The sequence below is a fragment of the Micromesistius poutassou genome, assembly GCF_964030765.1.
Source record: "Micromesistius poutassou genome assembly, chromosome: 2".
Taxonomy (NCBI): Eukaryota; Metazoa; Chordata; class Actinopteri; order Gadiformes; family Gadidae; genus Micromesistius; species Micromesistius poutassou.
Genome location: NC_140272.1, coordinates 18,666,807 through 18,683,836, shown reverse-complemented (window position 1 = coordinate 18,683,836; position 17,030 = coordinate 18,666,807). Strand labels below are relative to the sequence as shown.

The 17,030-nt window shown below is 45.3% G+C and overlaps 1 protein-coding gene across 1 annotated transcript; it reads left to right on the top strand.

Moving 5' to 3' along the window:
- The first annotated feature begins 2,240 nt into the window (after positions 1 to 2,240).
- Positions 2,241 to 9,719, top strand: LOC311338329 (mRNA export factor-like). The gene is given in 14 exon segments (XM_084463559.1): positions 2,241 to 2,358; positions 3,102 to 3,213; positions 3,363 to 3,467; positions 3,682 to 3,774; positions 4,096 to 4,182; positions 5,030 to 5,116; positions 5,310 to 5,381; positions 5,732 to 5,839; positions 6,155 to 6,261; positions 6,774 to 6,849; positions 7,480 to 7,611; positions 7,613 to 7,675; positions 8,598 to 8,683; positions 9,267 to 9,719. Coding segments are annotated over 13 exon segments (1,107 nt in total). The 5' UTR covers positions 2,241 to 2,358; positions 3,102 to 3,123; the 3' UTR covers positions 9,268 to 9,719.
- Positions 9,720 to 17,030: the final 7,311 nt, after the last annotated feature.

Genomic DNA, 17,030 nt, shown 5'->3' with positions numbered 1-17,030 from the left:
AACCAGTCACTCACCCACAGTATTTTGTTGAACCTTTCTGAATTTTGTGTAAAATGGATTGGTATTCCTTTCACACGGCACATGATCTAGTGGTTAATGGGCTGGACCTCCAGCTGAAAGGTTCTGGGTTAAACCAGACTGTACAGAGGCTCTGTGTGTAGGCATTCCTTAGCAAGTTGCCCTTACCTCTACCTCATTGTTATGTTTATTTATATTTTCACCCACCCAGTTCGGCTGGGTGTAAGGTGTCTTTGGATTTGTGTGTGCACGTGCATGCATTTACACTGTGTGTGTGTGTGTGTGTGTGTGTGTGTGTGTGTGTGTGTGTGTGTGTGTGTGTGTGTGTGTGTGTGTGTGTTGTAAAAAATGTCTTATTCGGTGCACAGGTGTTTATAAAGTGTGCAAATAGGCATAAGAAAATAACATTGTAAGCCTATATTTCCTATGATCTCATGCAATGTGATCATAACGTGGGTCTTCTTCATCCAAGCTTTACAACCACATTCCAATCCCAGTCCTCCCTAATGCGTACAGATGAACATCCATTAAGTAAACACTGCAAACCCACACACACACACACACACACACATGCAAACACACACACACACACACACACACACATGCAAACACACACACACACACACACACACACACACACACACACACACACACACACACACATGCAACTGGTTGGGTGGGTGTGTGTGTGTGTGGGTGGGTGGGTGGGTGGGTGTTTGTGTGTGTGTGTGTGTGGGGGGTGTGTGTGTGTGTGGGTGTGTATGTGTGTGTGGGGGTGTGTGTGTGGGTGGGTGGGTGGGTGTGTGCGTGGGTGGGTGTTGTGTGTGTGTGTGTGTGTGTGTGTGTGTGTGGGTGTGTGTGTGTGTGGGAGAGGGGGATGCCATAACGGTCAATCAAAATGTAATGAGGGATAATCCTTCCTAATCTCTCTCCTCTAGAACAGACATTTGTAACCCAGGTAATGAAGTCGGGCCCACCCTTGTTGTGGGTGGGTGGGGGGCTCAGGGTGGGCGGGGTGGGGGGGGGGGGGTAGAGCTACATGAAGGGACATGCCATCAGCCCACATGAATGACTGTGGACCTTCGACGAGTTGCAAAGTGCTCCAGTGTGGAGCGATCGTATAGCTGGAGAAAAAAAAAGAGACCATACTTTATGCTATACTTTGTTGGCACTTGTAACTCTGCATTCTACTTTTTAAATCTTCTACAACAAAAATACTTTACGTTACTAATTAACGTGACTTTTACATTTAAACCCGTACCAACAATGTGGACACTTTTGGGTATTTGTATGCAGTCTTAGTTGAGTACGTACTCATATAGTGAGTATACAATATTGTGCTTTCGTCTATTTCAATGTTTTTATTTTAATTTTTTACTTTTTACGTGCGTTTGAAATATGGATGTTCTTTTCCCATGCCAATAAAGCCCAGCTAATTTAATTGGATTACATTTAATTGAGTTGAGGTGAAATACCACAGTATGAAGACTATTAAAAAACAAAACATGTTTTTTTATAACAGATGTGCCAATACAATTAAACAAACCCATGACAGACCACAAGGGAAACAGTCCATTGTGCCAAAGCCACAAGGGTGAGGCAGTGAAATTGTGCTATACGATGCAGCTTCTAAATTAAAGACAGCTTTGTTTTAGAAATGACATTGTGATAAGGTCACATTTTGGATTACAGCTACTTATATTAATTAATAATTAGCTATGTCTAGCTATGATTAGCTAGACAAATCTACAACATGAATATGATGCTATTGCTTCTCATATGTCATTGAATTGACGTGACTTTCTAAACATTGTTTAGTTTTTGCGACCATGTAAAAAGGGATGAATTGAACCACACTATAAAATGTGTATGTTAGTTTGTGTCTGTGTGAGTGTGCGTGTACATTACTAAAAAGCTATTTAATGGTCTATGATTCAGTGACCATAACACATGAATCATGAATACAATTATGTGCATGAATGGGTGAATGTCAGTCAACAATGTAAAGCGCTTTGGATAAAAGCGCTATATAAATGAGGACCATTTACCATTTACCAATTACAATTAGAAGTGTTACACTGTTGATTTGTGCATCCTTATATATCAAACTGGCAAATGGTCTGGGAAACTTCGATGCCTTTGGCCTTACAGTGCTGAACACTGCTCCCTAGCGGCGACACGTGGCATCGCACCATTTCGAGCATTATGCGCACGTCGTCAAGCTGCGACAGAGAACACACCGACCGAACGCCGCCACACTTCTGTGCGCCATCACACACCCATGGTTGCGCTCAGGAACTGTACGGATTGGCATGCTGTGAAGATAAGCGAATACTGAGCGTATGTATCCTCTATTCAGCCACATTTCCAAACAGTGTTGGAGTTCGGTGCTCTGGATTTGGCGCTGAAGAAGGGTTGCAAGTGTTGGGGGCGAAAATAAACTTTCGTATGCCGCCCCACTGCGTTTGTCCTAAATTCGAGCGGCATTTCTGCTAAATCCGTCTAAGCATAAAGCTGGCAAGATGTATCTTGCCAAACTTTTTTTGTACAATGTGACGTGAATAATGCTTCATTATCCACAAGAACATGTCGCTATGTGCACTACTAGTCAACAAGCTACACGTTAGCTCGACTATCGTTAGCTCGTTTGGATAGCTTCCCCAATGTGTGTTTTGCCTTTTTAAGTCCGTCTAAGTGTTTGGTTATAGTGAAGTCGACACACGTGTGTCATTTGACTGGCTAGTCTCGTCCTAAATGTGCTATATATACTCACGAATTTCCACTAGCATGTACCTTTTCGTGCGTTTCATTTACTAGCATGTGATAGCTTTCATGTTAGCTGTCAACAATACCGCTTTTGGCTATGGCCACCCAGCTATATCCACCCGTCCTCTTCCACCTAACTTGTCATGGATATGCCAAGCTATGTTTTTTATTATTATTATTAGCAGATTAATGTTAGATCTCTATTTGAATTCATAGTTTCATTCAAGAGGACATCTTCCAATTTGAATGTAGGTTTCTTAACTGCATAGCTTTGATGAATTACTATTTAACGTGCCTCATTTTGTTCCCTTGTTAAGGTCGTTGTAAACTCCCCCAATCATGAGTTTATTCGGTACAACAACCGGATTCGGAGCTGGAGGTACAGGGGTGTTTGGAGCCACGACAACAGACAGCCACAATCCAATGAAGGTACTAAAATAATATGCAGTGTTCCCTTTTTAAACAACTTAACTTGCCACCCAACATGGTGCCTTTCCCATAACATGTTATCGCACTGTCCAGTGGCAGAGGGTTGGGTTCTGTTCCTCACTGGGTGTCCCCTCTTGCACACACTACAGGATGTGGAGGTGACCTCGCCCCCCGACGACAGCATCAGCTGCCTGGCCTTCAGTCCCCCAACCATGCCTGGCAACTTCCTGATTGGTGGCTCGTGGGCCAATGATGTGAGCTCTTAATCTACCACTACTAATGAGAATTTGGTCAAATCAAGGGCATGTCGACCGACCAACCAGAACTGGACGGCCCTGATTGTGATGGTCGGATCTGAGAGAGGGTTTTGAATTTCATTAGGAATACAGCTGATTTGAGTGGTGTTGTTCGCTAGTTTCTAATGCAGAGCAATGACAGGAGCGTATTGTGGATGCTGTGTGGCTGCAGGTGCGGTGCTGGGAGGTGCAGGACAACGGACAGACGGTTCCCAAGGCTCAGCAGATGCACACGGGCCCAGTGCTGGACGTCTGCTGGAGTGACGTAAGATCCCTGTTGGGCTTTGTTTCCTGACATGATTTCCTAGGCTGTGATCGAGAACCAGCGTTGTATGCACATATACGTTCCTGTGATAAAATAGCTGTGTGTGTGTGTTTACTCTGTGTTCTATCCTAATGCTAAACGATGATGGCTTCTCTTAGTTGTACTCGATTCATTACAGTATGCCGCTATTGCATTTGACCGCTATAGACGAGTGAAATGAGCAGTATGTCTCCGTCACTATTCTCGTGATTTCAGTCAAATCGGTTGAGTCTACACAGCAAATAAAACCTCTGACCATGACGTTCTGTTCTGCTCGAGCAGGACGGAAGCAAAGTGTTCACCGCCTCCTGTGACAAGACGGCCAAGATGTGGGACCTCAACAGCAACCAGGCCATGCAGATCGCACAGGTGAGACCACAGCCCAGCCTGGTATCTCAGTAGAGCCGAACCAAACGCTCCAGTGTACGCAGCAGGAAACGACACCAAGCTTCTGGCCGTGTAGGAGCGTTGCGTCATCATCAGAATATTTGCAATTTATTTCTGCACAAAAGTCTGCAGGGCTCAAGACTGCAACCATTTATTATGTGAATGCAAGGATATTTTTTTCCCAGAGCACATCGCTACCAGTAAAAAAAACATGTATATATATATATGTTTTTTTTACTGGTAGCGATGTGTATATATATATATATCATAGTTCTCCCTAAACAATGTAATAGTGGAGCTGCCAATGCTTCTTTTATACAATTGAAAAAATGGTCTGTAAAGCGGACAGCGTTCAGAATGATGCTGTGATATACTTGGTATCTGATAAATAAACACTTTTTCTTCATAGTCTTTGGCAAATCAGAGATTAATAATCCTAAATCTGATAGCAGAAAATTACACTTTCTTTCACTTCATATTTGTTTTGACAATTCACGTTGCTGGAGGTGGGATCTGTAAGTGCGTAATTGGCCAACAGGGATCACAAACTCGGCCAGCAATAATAAACTTTCTCCGGTGGAACGCAAGCTAAAACAATGTCAAATACAACGTTCTGAGAAAAGGTGTAAATGTTTAACACCAACACTCAACTGGCCACAGTACAATGCATGTATTAAAATCAACTTCTGAAAGCTTCGTCTACCCTCTCAACCGAGTTTCTCTTATCTCCATAAAACAAACAGGAAACAAGTTGTTGTTGTTTTGTTTTTTTATGTTGTAATGGTCTACATATTCTGAGTTCAAATGTACCCTTTCTTTCACACTTTAGCATGATGGGCCAATCAAATCGATCCACTGGGTAAAAGCGCCAAACTACAGCTGTATCATGACCGGCAGCTGGGACAAAACACTGAAGGTACGACTTAAGCTATATCCTTTCATCCATCTATTCTCTAGACGGGACATCACCTAACCAGAACCTCCTAATATTATAACTCATCGACGTCTACAGTTGCATCCTTGGAAAAAAAGCTTCAAGCTACAAAAGTCATTTAAATGCAAAGTACAAAATATAAAAATAGCCGTGTCTGTCCTCTTTGGCCCGCTAGTTCTGGGACACGCGCTCCCCCAACCCCATGCTGTCTCTGCCCATGACCGAGAGATGCTACTGTGCTGACGTGGTAAGTCATCGAAATACTTCTGATGGCACAACAGCTGTTCAGGTGCTCTTGTTGTTATGCAGAGTGGAACCGTATGCTGTGTGTACTTACTCCGTATCTTCTCTGTTCATGCATGCTTATCGTACATTTCTATATGCAAATTGTGTCTTTTTGTATACTTTTTGCATAATTATAATCCTCACAGTGTTTCTTTTATAGTTTTTGCTCACAGAACTGACAAAAAATACAACATATTTACTTTATATCTATTTATTCTATTCCCCTCAATGACCTGAGCAATTAGAACGCCAACCATTCCCCCGGGGATCCACAAAGATGCCTGGATGTGAGTGTTTTGGTTGTCTCTGCAGGTCTACCCGATGGCTGTGTTGGCTACAGCGGACAGGGGGCTCATAGTATACCAGCTGGAGAACCAGCCCTCGGAGTTCAGGAGGATAGACTCTCCCCTCAAGCATCAGGTACAGGCACTACAGGAAGCTCACCTCATAACTTTAAGACCAGGAGCTTTACAAAGGCAGGCCCTTTTTAAAGCCTGCACTGTACTCTAGGAGTAGACCTAGTAGTGGGCAGAGATCATATTTCGTTGTGAAGTGCTTGTACTTTTGCAGTGGACAAATAAAGTTTGTTTTTACTCTCCTTAATGCAGTCATCAGTTGCAAACGTCCTACTCAGAGCACGATTAAACCGATTTTTTTCGGCCTCAATCATGCCACGGTGTCCGGTGTGAACGTATAGCGTGGTCCGATGTAAACGTAGTGATTGTTCTCTTGCAGCACCGCTGTGTGGCCATATTCAAAGACAAGCAGAACAAACCCACAGGCTTCGCCCTGGGAAGCATCGAGGGCCGCGTGGCTATTCATTACATCAACCCCCCCAACCCGTAAGTGTTAACCCAAGCTGTGTTGGAAATCGTTCCCTGTCACGGATATAGCGCACTATATAGGGTGCTCGCCATTTTGTAGTGTTGTTCGAATTCTCAGTGGTTAATTTCATTCACTATATAGTGGGACTATAAAATACCCAAAATTTGAGTGAACATACGATGTTCCCTACATGTTACTCCCGTATACCACAATGCAATGCGGGCGCATTTACTGACACAAATGACGTTCAGAAATGTTCAGCGTAGTGTCCGAATTGTCGTTCGTTCGTTCCCTATATAGTTCCCTATATCCTAAACACTACATAGGGAGTAGTGAGTGAGGGAATAGGGAACGATTTCGACCACAGCTCCAGTGTTCACCCATCCTACGAACGACGTCCACGGCGGCCAGGTCTGCCAGCGAGCCATGTGTTATGTACTGTGTGAGCCATGTGTTGTGTACTGTGTGGCGTTCCAGTCGTTATATTATGCGATCATGTTTTTTTTGTGTTTTTCCTCTTTTTGCTCAGGGCCAAAGACAACTTCACCTTCAAGTGCCACAGGTCCAACGGAACAAACACAGCCACGCCGCAGGACATCTATGCTGTAAGTCTGACGCTCTGGGATATGTCGGGCAGGATCCTCCAGTGGCTAGGGGCGCCTGAGTCTCCGCTGAAAGTTTCTGGGATCTAATCGCGATCTCTGTCGACCTGCCATCCACATGACATTGATCTGAAATAGTCCAAATGTTTTAAGTCGCTTTGGATAATGGAGACCTAACCAGCTATTGTATGATAGTAAAAAAAAAGTCAAACCTAATTTCTTAGGCTTCTTAGGCTGTGATAGCCATAGGATAGGTACATTGTACCTTTTTTTTTTGATAACCCAAATGATATACTGCGTACTGCTTACTGCTGTATTTATTGCTGTTAGTTGGGCTAGTTGTCTCATGTTTTTCACCTTTGGTTGGTAGTTTGGTAGCCAGCGTGCTTGTAAGGTTGGTTTGGACGGGGGCTTCTGAATATATGTTTTCCTTGGATTTTGGCACAAGGGATTATAACATCTGATCCTGTGTATTAATGAAAAAAATTATAATCTAATAATTCCAGTTATAATGTCCGGGAAAAGGGAACACCAGTTCCATTGGTTACAGATTCAGTTTTTTTATTTGCGCAAAAGCCCATTCCACAAAAAAAACCTTTTAACACCCGACTTCCCCCCTCCTCCCGGTCTCAGGTGAACGCCATCTCCTTCCACCCGGTCCACGGCACGCTGTCCACCGTGGGCTCGGACGGCCGGTTCAGCTTCTGGGACAAAGACGCGCGCACCAAGCTGAAGACGTCGGAGCAGCTGGACCAGCCCATCACACGCCTGCGCCTTCAACAGCAACGGCAACATCTTCGCCTACGCCTCCAGCTACGACTGGTCCAAGGTGAGGGGCAGCGACCGGGGCTCACGCCGTAGATCACATGTAAAAGGAACAATCGGATCGTAAATGTTTATGAAAGTAGTTATTTGAATGTTGTATATATTTTTATAAATACATACCTGTGTGTTATTTATCATTGAAGACCGTTTTCAACACTTTTCATTCAGTCCTATTTGCAGAGAGCGCTGATGCTAGGCTAGCGCAAGTCATTATGCCAGACTGTCGATGTAAATGTCTAATAATGTTATTATACACAAATAATGTTAGAAATAAAACTACCCTTGCATCGCATTGCATTTAGTTTATAATCCCTGTAGTTGGAAGCAGGCTACGGCAGCGGCGGACTGATATTACCTGGAGTGCGCTTCTCTGTTTACCCTTCTGCTGTAGTGAATTGGTTGCTACACCGGAGCAAAGGGAAATTCCGCCACTGCTGAGAAAAGTAGTCCTCTCAAAATGTAATGCGATCATTGCGATACAAGGATAGTTTTATTTCTAACATTATTCTATCAACAGACATTTACCTGGATAGTCTGGTGTTATAATTGATTTGCCTCGGTTGTACTGTGGAGTGGGTAAAAAAACTTTTTTGACAGGCTAGCAGATCCCCGTCGACTTGCGCTAGCCTAGCACCAGCGATTTCTGCAACTAGAAGGACTGAATGAAAAGTGTTGAAAACAGTCTCCAATGATAAATAACACACTGGCTCACTTGGAAATTAGGTCCGATGTCCAAAATCCCAAACTACCCCTTTTAAGATGTGTTTTCGCAACCTTTTTATTTAGAATAGGTTGCATTACTCAGACACCTCTTCAAACAAGAGTGTGGATTTAACTGCAGAGACGAGGTGAGTCTGTTGACGCGTGGTTCCTTACTGTTGCATCTCTGTGTCTTCCAACCCCCCCCCCCCCCCCCCCCACCCCAGGGCCACGAATATTACAACCCCCAGAAAAAGAACTACATCTTCCTGCGGAACGCGGCCGAGGAGCTCAAGCCTCGGAACAAGAAATGGTGAGAGGAGGAGGGGGGGGGGGGGGGAGGGAGACGGGGAGGGAGGTCCTGATACCCCAACAGGCCATTCCCCCACACACATTTTTACCGTGTGTTTAACCCTGTGCTGCTGCTGCCACTCACGTACTTAAGAGCAAGGGTTTAGGAGCTGGCTCTGCACTGTTAGATTCAGCTTATGGGTGGAAACAATAGAGCTGACTTGCATTGAATAGAATGGCACTGAGAATGTGTTCTATGTGGTCAGATGCTGCTTAGGAATTGTGTTCTTGGACACAGTTTTTATAGTGTTTTTATAGTGTTTTTCAAGCACTTTGCAATGTATTCATTACTTTTTTTAGCAGTGAGTTTAATCATTGGAGGGTTTCTTAAACCGAGGCAGAGGCAACCTATGTTGACCTCAGAGATAAGAGATTTAGTATTTAACAGTAACTAGTAGTGCTCGAGTGTCGTTTGATTTGTAAATCCGACTGTACAATCCACCACAATGAACAACCGTGGCAACGATAAAGGGCCAGAAGAGTTGGTCAACGACGTGACGTCGGGTTACTGACCTGACCTGTCCCTTCCTTCCTTCCTGTCCTAGAGATGCGCCGGGCTGAGTCACGATCGTGCCGTTGCGGGGGGGATTCGGCGGAAGACCTGCTGCTTTAGTGTGCGCGTGTGTCTTCGTGAATATATACACAGAAAGCACCTTCCTTTTCGCCCAAACCTCCTGGACCAATGCGGTGGTGCTGCATAGCGTGCATGGACCAATCATCAACAGAGCCCGCCAAACCCAACTTTGGTATAGGTGGCAGCTGCATGGCGTCATTGGTCTCGGCGGTCGTCATGGAGAAAGGGGCGGGGCTTAGATTGTCATTCATCTTGGTATTTTTCTGTTGGATTCCTGCAACTCCTCTTTTTTTTACGACCATTTTCAAAAGACTTTACGTTCCTGTTCGGCTTGGTGTTACTTCATGGTATATTTCAAATAATAATGATGAGATGTGAAATAAATTACTCTGTGTATATTGTTAAAATTTCTCACATTGTTCCAACTCGGAAGACTATTAAAAAGGAATACTGTTGTCAATGTGATGTGTGTGTATATAGGGTTATAGGCCATCTATCTTTGTATTTTAATAATTAACATGAACAGTTGGCCTACCTACTGCCTATTGCTCAGTATGAAACTGCGTGGGAACACAAACTACAGCCTATCGAGGACCTCCATTCATTCGGTTTCATTAGTCCACTAGAGACGGCCCTAACCAATTCGGATAGGACTGCTTCATGAATCGCATGAACGCGTAGGGCCACAAGTTTAATATGGCTTGAACCCGAAGCCACCAGCAGGTGGCGCACTCTGCGTCCTCTATAGAGACCCCGTCCAGGCTGGACGGGGTCTCTAGACCCCACAATGACAAGAAGATCAAAGCAAGAGATTGATTCTTCATGCAAGTCTTTTGACCGGGCCACAAGGAGCTGCATTGGAGGAAATGAATAACAGTGGCATAGCAACAACAACAAGGGCCCGTGGTGAAAAGTGTCCCAGTTCGCGGGGGGGATAAGGTGTGATAGGTGTGAAATAACGGCCATTTTATTGAGGTCATTGCGGAGTGTCACCCTGATGTTAACCTGTTGGTCGGTACTTCACAACGGACCTCCAAGACGGCGAGGGTGAGAAGATCGTCGCACCTTCCTCACCACTCGGTTCCTCAGGGCTTTGAAGATGGTCACCCGTCCCTCGACAACAAGACTACTGTCGGTTGTAGCCTATCTGTAAAATAAGGCTTTTGATGTGTGTTGGTCGTCGTTACTCGCAGCATTATTAGACCAGTCTTGCAAAACGTGATTCAAAGTTTCCCAAAACTCAAATGCTGTTAGTGAGAACGGCTGACATACCCAAATGTGGCTATGTTTAATGCATGCATTGTTTAGTTCATTAAGTGCTTGCCTTTATGTAATGTGATGGGCAAAAATAACCTAAATGGACATTACATTATGAATATAGTCAACTCTGGGCCCAAATCTAATAAACACAACATACCACACATTCAAGAGGGTGAAGATGACCCTCGAGCCCCCCTATCAGTCTGCGGAGAACACTCTGCCACAGCCGGACGGCAAGGACACACATATCACACAGAAAGACAACACAACCCGGAGGCTCAGGGACAAGAGAGCCCTCGATAACCCAAAGATACTATAAGTTTCTCGTGCACCAAATCACGGGAGCTCTTCCGAGGCAGAACCTCCTCGGAGGCGAAGCTCCGGACGACCTCAGCGCTGTTAGGGGACGTAGAATATTCGATCTCTCACGCTTTATGAATCTGTATTACCTTTGCTACTTTACTCAATAAATCCGAGGCCCTCGTGCTGATAGACTTTAGTACCTCTCCGTCTCATTTTATCTGGTCAAGTAACTAGGCAGACTGTTTTTCCCAACAAATTGGTGACCCCGACGTGATTTTACTACTACTGGGAAAACGACTGAGGACGGAGAGGGGCACGCCCCGGGACCCCGGAGCACCACCGATCCCGGCAGTCTCACCTCGGGCGCCCAAGCAAAAGGTAGGCAGAACCCGTTGATAAAATCCGAATTCTGCATAGTTATATAGGAACCACATTAGGAGATGAGACTGACGGGACGGTTTTCTACGGGGGGCATCCCGCGGGGATAAGGCTGAGTGCAACGTAGAGTTAACCTGTAAAAACCCGATTGACCCTAAACGCGTGACGCACGAATACTGCTCGCTGCATGGTGAAATAATACCCTCGAGGCCTAGGACCTATAATGATCGAGCATAGTGATACAATACTCTCGATGGTCGGATTAGGGTCTATAGTAATCGAGCATGGTGATACAATACTCTCGATGGCCAAGATGAGAAGATAAGGATGCCTGGGCTCTGGGAGAGACCCAGAGGAAAAGATGCCTAGGCTCGGGGAGACCTAGAGGAAATACCCGGGCATTATAAGGGACCCGGAGGAAATACCTGGGCTATGAGAGAGACCCAGAGGAAAAGATGCCTAGGCTCGGGGAGACCTAGAGGAAATACCCGGGCATTATAAGGGACCCGGAGGAGATGACTCAGTAGGGCCTGTAATAATCGAGCATGGTGATACAATACTCTCGATGGTCGGAGTAGGGCCTGTAATAATCGAGCATAGTGATACAATACTCTCGATGGCCAAGATGAGATCTATTAGATAAGGCTCGCCGCATGGTAAATAGGAATGGCCGCCGACAGTGTCCACGTGTGCGCTAGAGAAGGAGGCGAGAGAGCGAGAGGCGAGAGGCGTGAGAATGTGGGAGCGTGCACAGGAGAGACTGAGAGCGAGCGTGTGTGTGTGCATGCGTGCGGGGGTGTGTGTGGTGCGTGTGTGTGTGTGTGTGTGACTGTGTGTGAGGGCCCGTGTGAGTGTGTTGGACTGGGGGTCATGGACCCGAGACACAGTTGGGAACTGTGGGTATAATCAAGAACGTAGGGGATAGCGTCTGGGTGGTGCATAACAGAGGGCACTACCAGAAAAGATACTATTGGTCGGGATAAGACGTTGCTTTGAGTCCTACGTGTCAAACTGTTAATCATATTGTGCGGCCTGGTTTGCAAAGGAAAATTTCTTGTGCGAATAACCCCCTGCTCTGCGCGCAACGCTTGCTCGCTTACGCGCCACCCCCCCCCCCCCCCCCCCCCCCGCCATTTATGTAGTTTCCCCGTCCGCCATATTTGTAGTTCCCTGTCCGCCATATTTGTAGTTCCCCTGTCCGCCATATTTGTAGTTCCCTGTCCGCCATATTTGTAGTTTCCCCGTCCGCCATATTTGTAGTTTCCCCGTCCGCCATATTTGTAGTTTCCCCGTCCGCCCCGTCCGCCATATTTGTAGTTTCCCCGTCCGCCATATTTGTAGTCCCCCCCCCCCCCCCCCCCCCCCCGTCTTTCCCCGTCCGCCATATTTGTAGTCCCCCATTTGTAGAAGGTCGCGAGGACAGTAGAGATAAGAGGGGGAATGCAGCCTGTGTGGGAGTCACAGGGAGACAGACAGAGAGATTCAGAGGTTATCATCTATACTCCATAACATGAACAATTAGCATTTAAAGTTGTCCATAGCATGCACACCGCGTGTCCACAGAAGTCCAGGGGTCAACCAGCGCTGGGGACTCTTTTTAAGAGTTCAGGGAAAATCCTCTCTCACCAATCTGAGCAGAAGGACCCGCCCTAAAAGGACTCGGGACGGCGGAGTCAATGCACAGTTCAACAGACCTGACAAGGTTTAAGTACAAAAAAGACAGCACAAATAGAAAAATTAAAAATTCCTGAGGGATTACGGTAATAATAGACATTATATTAAAATTGATCATAATCTAGACAGAGAAAGGCCGGGTAGTAGGCCTCATCAGGGCCACTGAGATAAGGGAGGTTACTCCCCTGCGCAGAGTGTTGGAACACACAAGGTGGTTCTGAAAGCATATTTCAGATGAAACAATAGAGTTAAGAAGGAAATGGTCTTTACTATAACTAATTACAATTACATTTGTGTCAACTAAATTGTAAAAGATGTTCTGATATTCACATTATGGCTAAAAGGGAATACATATCAGTCATACAAAATAATAATGTTACTGCAATTGAAGTTAAGAGTGTTGTTATTAACCAAGTGATTTAACCTAAAAGAATACGGATAAACAATAGGTGTCATGCTTGAAAGTTAATGTTATTATTTACACTGGAAAGGATAATTGAAAAAAATATGGATATTATAAGGATAAGAATGAATAAAATACATAAAATAAAACTTAATCTTGAAAACCTGTACAAGTAGGACAATTAGATTGATTATGGATTGGATGGATTAGCACTACATCTGCTGGGAAGAGATCTAATGTACAAGCTAGGTTCTCAATTTACATTCGGAAGTAATGGGTTTACCTTTCAAATGCCACTAATACTGCTGTTGCGCCTTCATAACATGTTAACATTTGATAACATTTTACTTCTCACTCCAACAGGAAGTTACTTTCTGATTGGCTCCATCATCCGCCCAAATACACACATAGGGTAACCGCCCTGATGTGTCTCCATTATACACACTTGGCTGCATGAGTAGCTGGGGCTGAGGACTCTGTCTCCATCCCTCCACTTTGCGATCTATTCCACCTAATGGGTGGAAATTTATTGTATCCCAGGCACGGCATCCTGCAGTAAGCCAGTATGGAAGGCTGGTTAGCCAACGACGGGTAAGATCCCACCTTGAAACCAGGGACAACCTAAGGCAGGCACAGTCACGATTACTTGGCAGAGTCACTGTGAGCATTGACTCATTCGATCGGGAAGTGACGAGCTGCAACCATCATAGGAAGAGCCGGGTGGGGTGAAAGGTGGAGGAGGAACAGGAGTCAGATATGTTGGCTCAGGCAGCGGAAGTGGTGGACTTAGAATGAGACATGTTGCGTTTTCGTTTATAAAATGGTATATACTAACTCAAGTTACGTTTTCGGTTTAGTGCATAACTTTGTTAATTTCGGGAACAGTTGGGTTTCGGGCGGCTGATGGTAAACCCCACTAATATTGACCTTTGGTTTTGGATATACTGGCTTTGATTTCCCTTCCCACTAGATTGGTTTCATTTAAAGGTTGTTAAGGTTAGGGACTTCAAAGTTGATGACATTTTTGGGTTTGCTTATCATTGAATAAGCAAGGAGGGAATTTGTGAAAAATTAGAGAAAAGTGTGGATACTGTAAACAAACTTTTGACTTAATTGACTTGTGTAGATGCACTAGCACTAATGAGGTATCACATGCATGCTAATAGAATGATGCATCTGACCCCGCATGAAATGCTTACGGGTCGACCCATGCCTTCACCTATTATTCAAGGCCCCATAAGGGACCTCCATTAGAGCAATAAGAAATATAATTGAGAAAATATGTTTGACCACTAACTGCTGTACATGAGTTTATATTCCAACAATAGAAACACAAGTTCCAGAGCGTGAGGAGGAGCCACATGCAGAGACGCCCGGAGCCGACCAGCCGAGCTAGGATTTGATTTTGATTTGATTTGTTTTGTTGTATTGACACACACTTACAGACACCCATGAAAAGACAAAAGAATACAATTGAGGATTGGAACACAAAAGTCCCAGTCTTATTTCCATTGTGGTCCCCAACAAGAGCAACAGCCACATAATAATGCTGAAGCTGGCGAGCCTCCTCCTGACCCTCTATGGGTTTTGGCAGATAACACAGCCCCGGATAGAGAGAAGAGCAGTCTACGGAAAATATCACACTAGACACAGAATCCATGCATATCACAAGAGTTGAGATCTAATGTGTAACTAGGACTGTGTATAGATTGTGTGGAAGTTTCGTAAAGTATATCTGAAAGGTTTGAAAGTTATTAGGAAAAGTTGTTTGAAGGAGCAGAGACAAGTAGAGAAGTTGAAGGTTAAAGAAATGTACTAGATAAAATGTATGCACGAGAATTTGAGAATGTTTTGGCAGATCCCACTGGCCCAAGGATGAATCCAGAGCAAGGATGAAACCAAACTCCAGAGGGGTCGGTGTCCAGAGCACTGGCAGGGTTACAGGCCCTCGAGAAGGAGAGACACCGACCCCCTCCCTACTCCGAAGCGGTGCCCCTCATGCCCCTGATGGATTTCCCTGACCAGTTTGACCAGGTTGGTCAAGAAGGACACCTGGGAACCGCGACCCTTGGCTATGGGTACGACCTCCCCTACCCACAGCTTCACGTCCCCGCCCCTCCCCCTACCTGTGAAGTGCTAGTAACCTCTCCAGGTGGGCATTCCCCATTCCCAGTCCCCGCCCCACCCCCTCCCCCTACCTGTGAAGTGCTAGTAACCTCTCCAGGAGGGTGGCCCCACTTCCCGTCCCCGGCTACAGTACCGCCCCCTCCTCCCACCTGATGCAGCCACGCCACTCGGACCAGGGATCTGCGTTCCGGTACCAGGGGCTGCGGCCCGTTCCTTTAGGGCTTGAGGGCACCCCTGGCTGTATTTGCTTCAATTGCTGTATAGCCTATAACCCGGTTAAGGTAGAATGCCATTTTTTGCAATAATATTCCCCGCTGTATTGCTCATGCTCACCAGGATAACGCCCTGCCAGGGCCATTGAATAAACGGGTCTTTTTAATTAGTATGGGGGTGCTACCGCCCATACTCCCATGTGCATCCCTGGCAGGGGCTAATGAAGGATATTCCCGCTTGCTTCTATCTTATTTTTCTATAGCTGAAGGTGCTGAAAGGAGAATACGTGATGATATATAGCCTCGTATTCTGCTGTTGGTTTGTTTGTGTGCCCCACCGGGCCGCTAGGAGGGATTGATTTGATTTATCTTTCGATTTTAATGACTTTGACTCGATTTATCCTTTTAATAACTTTAACTTTAGACTTGGAAAAAAAAAAAAAAAAGATTTGTATTTTGATTTCCTTAATTGTTTTGGTTTAATTCCATAATCTCAATTTCTTGCTTAATCACATGTTCTGTTTTGACCTTGCCTTCCGTGTCATTGTGCAAAGGGATACTGCAATGTAAGGCCGGGGTGGATGCCACCCCCTAGGAGGGGTGTGTATGGCATACTCATGTCCGAAGCATGAGTAGCGTTTCTCCCACGTGGTTCCCCATACACCCGGCCAAGCGAGATATTAGGATCCCATGCTCATGGTTGCTTATTTTTATGGTCAAGTTTGTCGTCTTTCTGATGTTATTGATGATGCTACAATGATACGTCAAGCGCTGAGGTCCAACCCCTCGTGTCCCTAGTAAGTGAAGCCGTCTAGCGACGGGTTGAGGGGGACAGCTGTTTTTATTTTTTATTTTTTATTTTGTATGGTTGAGTTTGTCGTTATTTTTAAGTGAAAGTCGTCTGACGACGACTTGAGGGGGATATGATGGGCAAAAATAACCTAAATGGACATTACATTATGAATATAGTCAACTCTGGGCCCAAATCTAATAAACACAACATACCACACATTCAAGAGGGTGAAGATGACCCTCGAGCCCCCCTATCAGTCTGCGGAGAACACTCTGCCACAGCCGGACGGCAAGGACACACATATCACACAGAAAGACAACACAACCCGGAGGCTCAGGGACAAGAGAGCCCTCGATAACCCAAAGATACTATAAGTTTCTCGTGCACCAAATCACGGGAGCTCTTCCGAGGCAGAACCTCCTCGGAGGCGAAGCTCCGGACGACCTCAGCGCTGTTAGGGGACGTAGAATATTCGATCTCTCACGCTTTATGAATCTGTATTACCTTTGCTACTTTACTCAATAAATCCGAGGCCCTCGTGCTGATAGACTTTAGTACCTCTCCGTCTCATTTTATCTGGTCAAG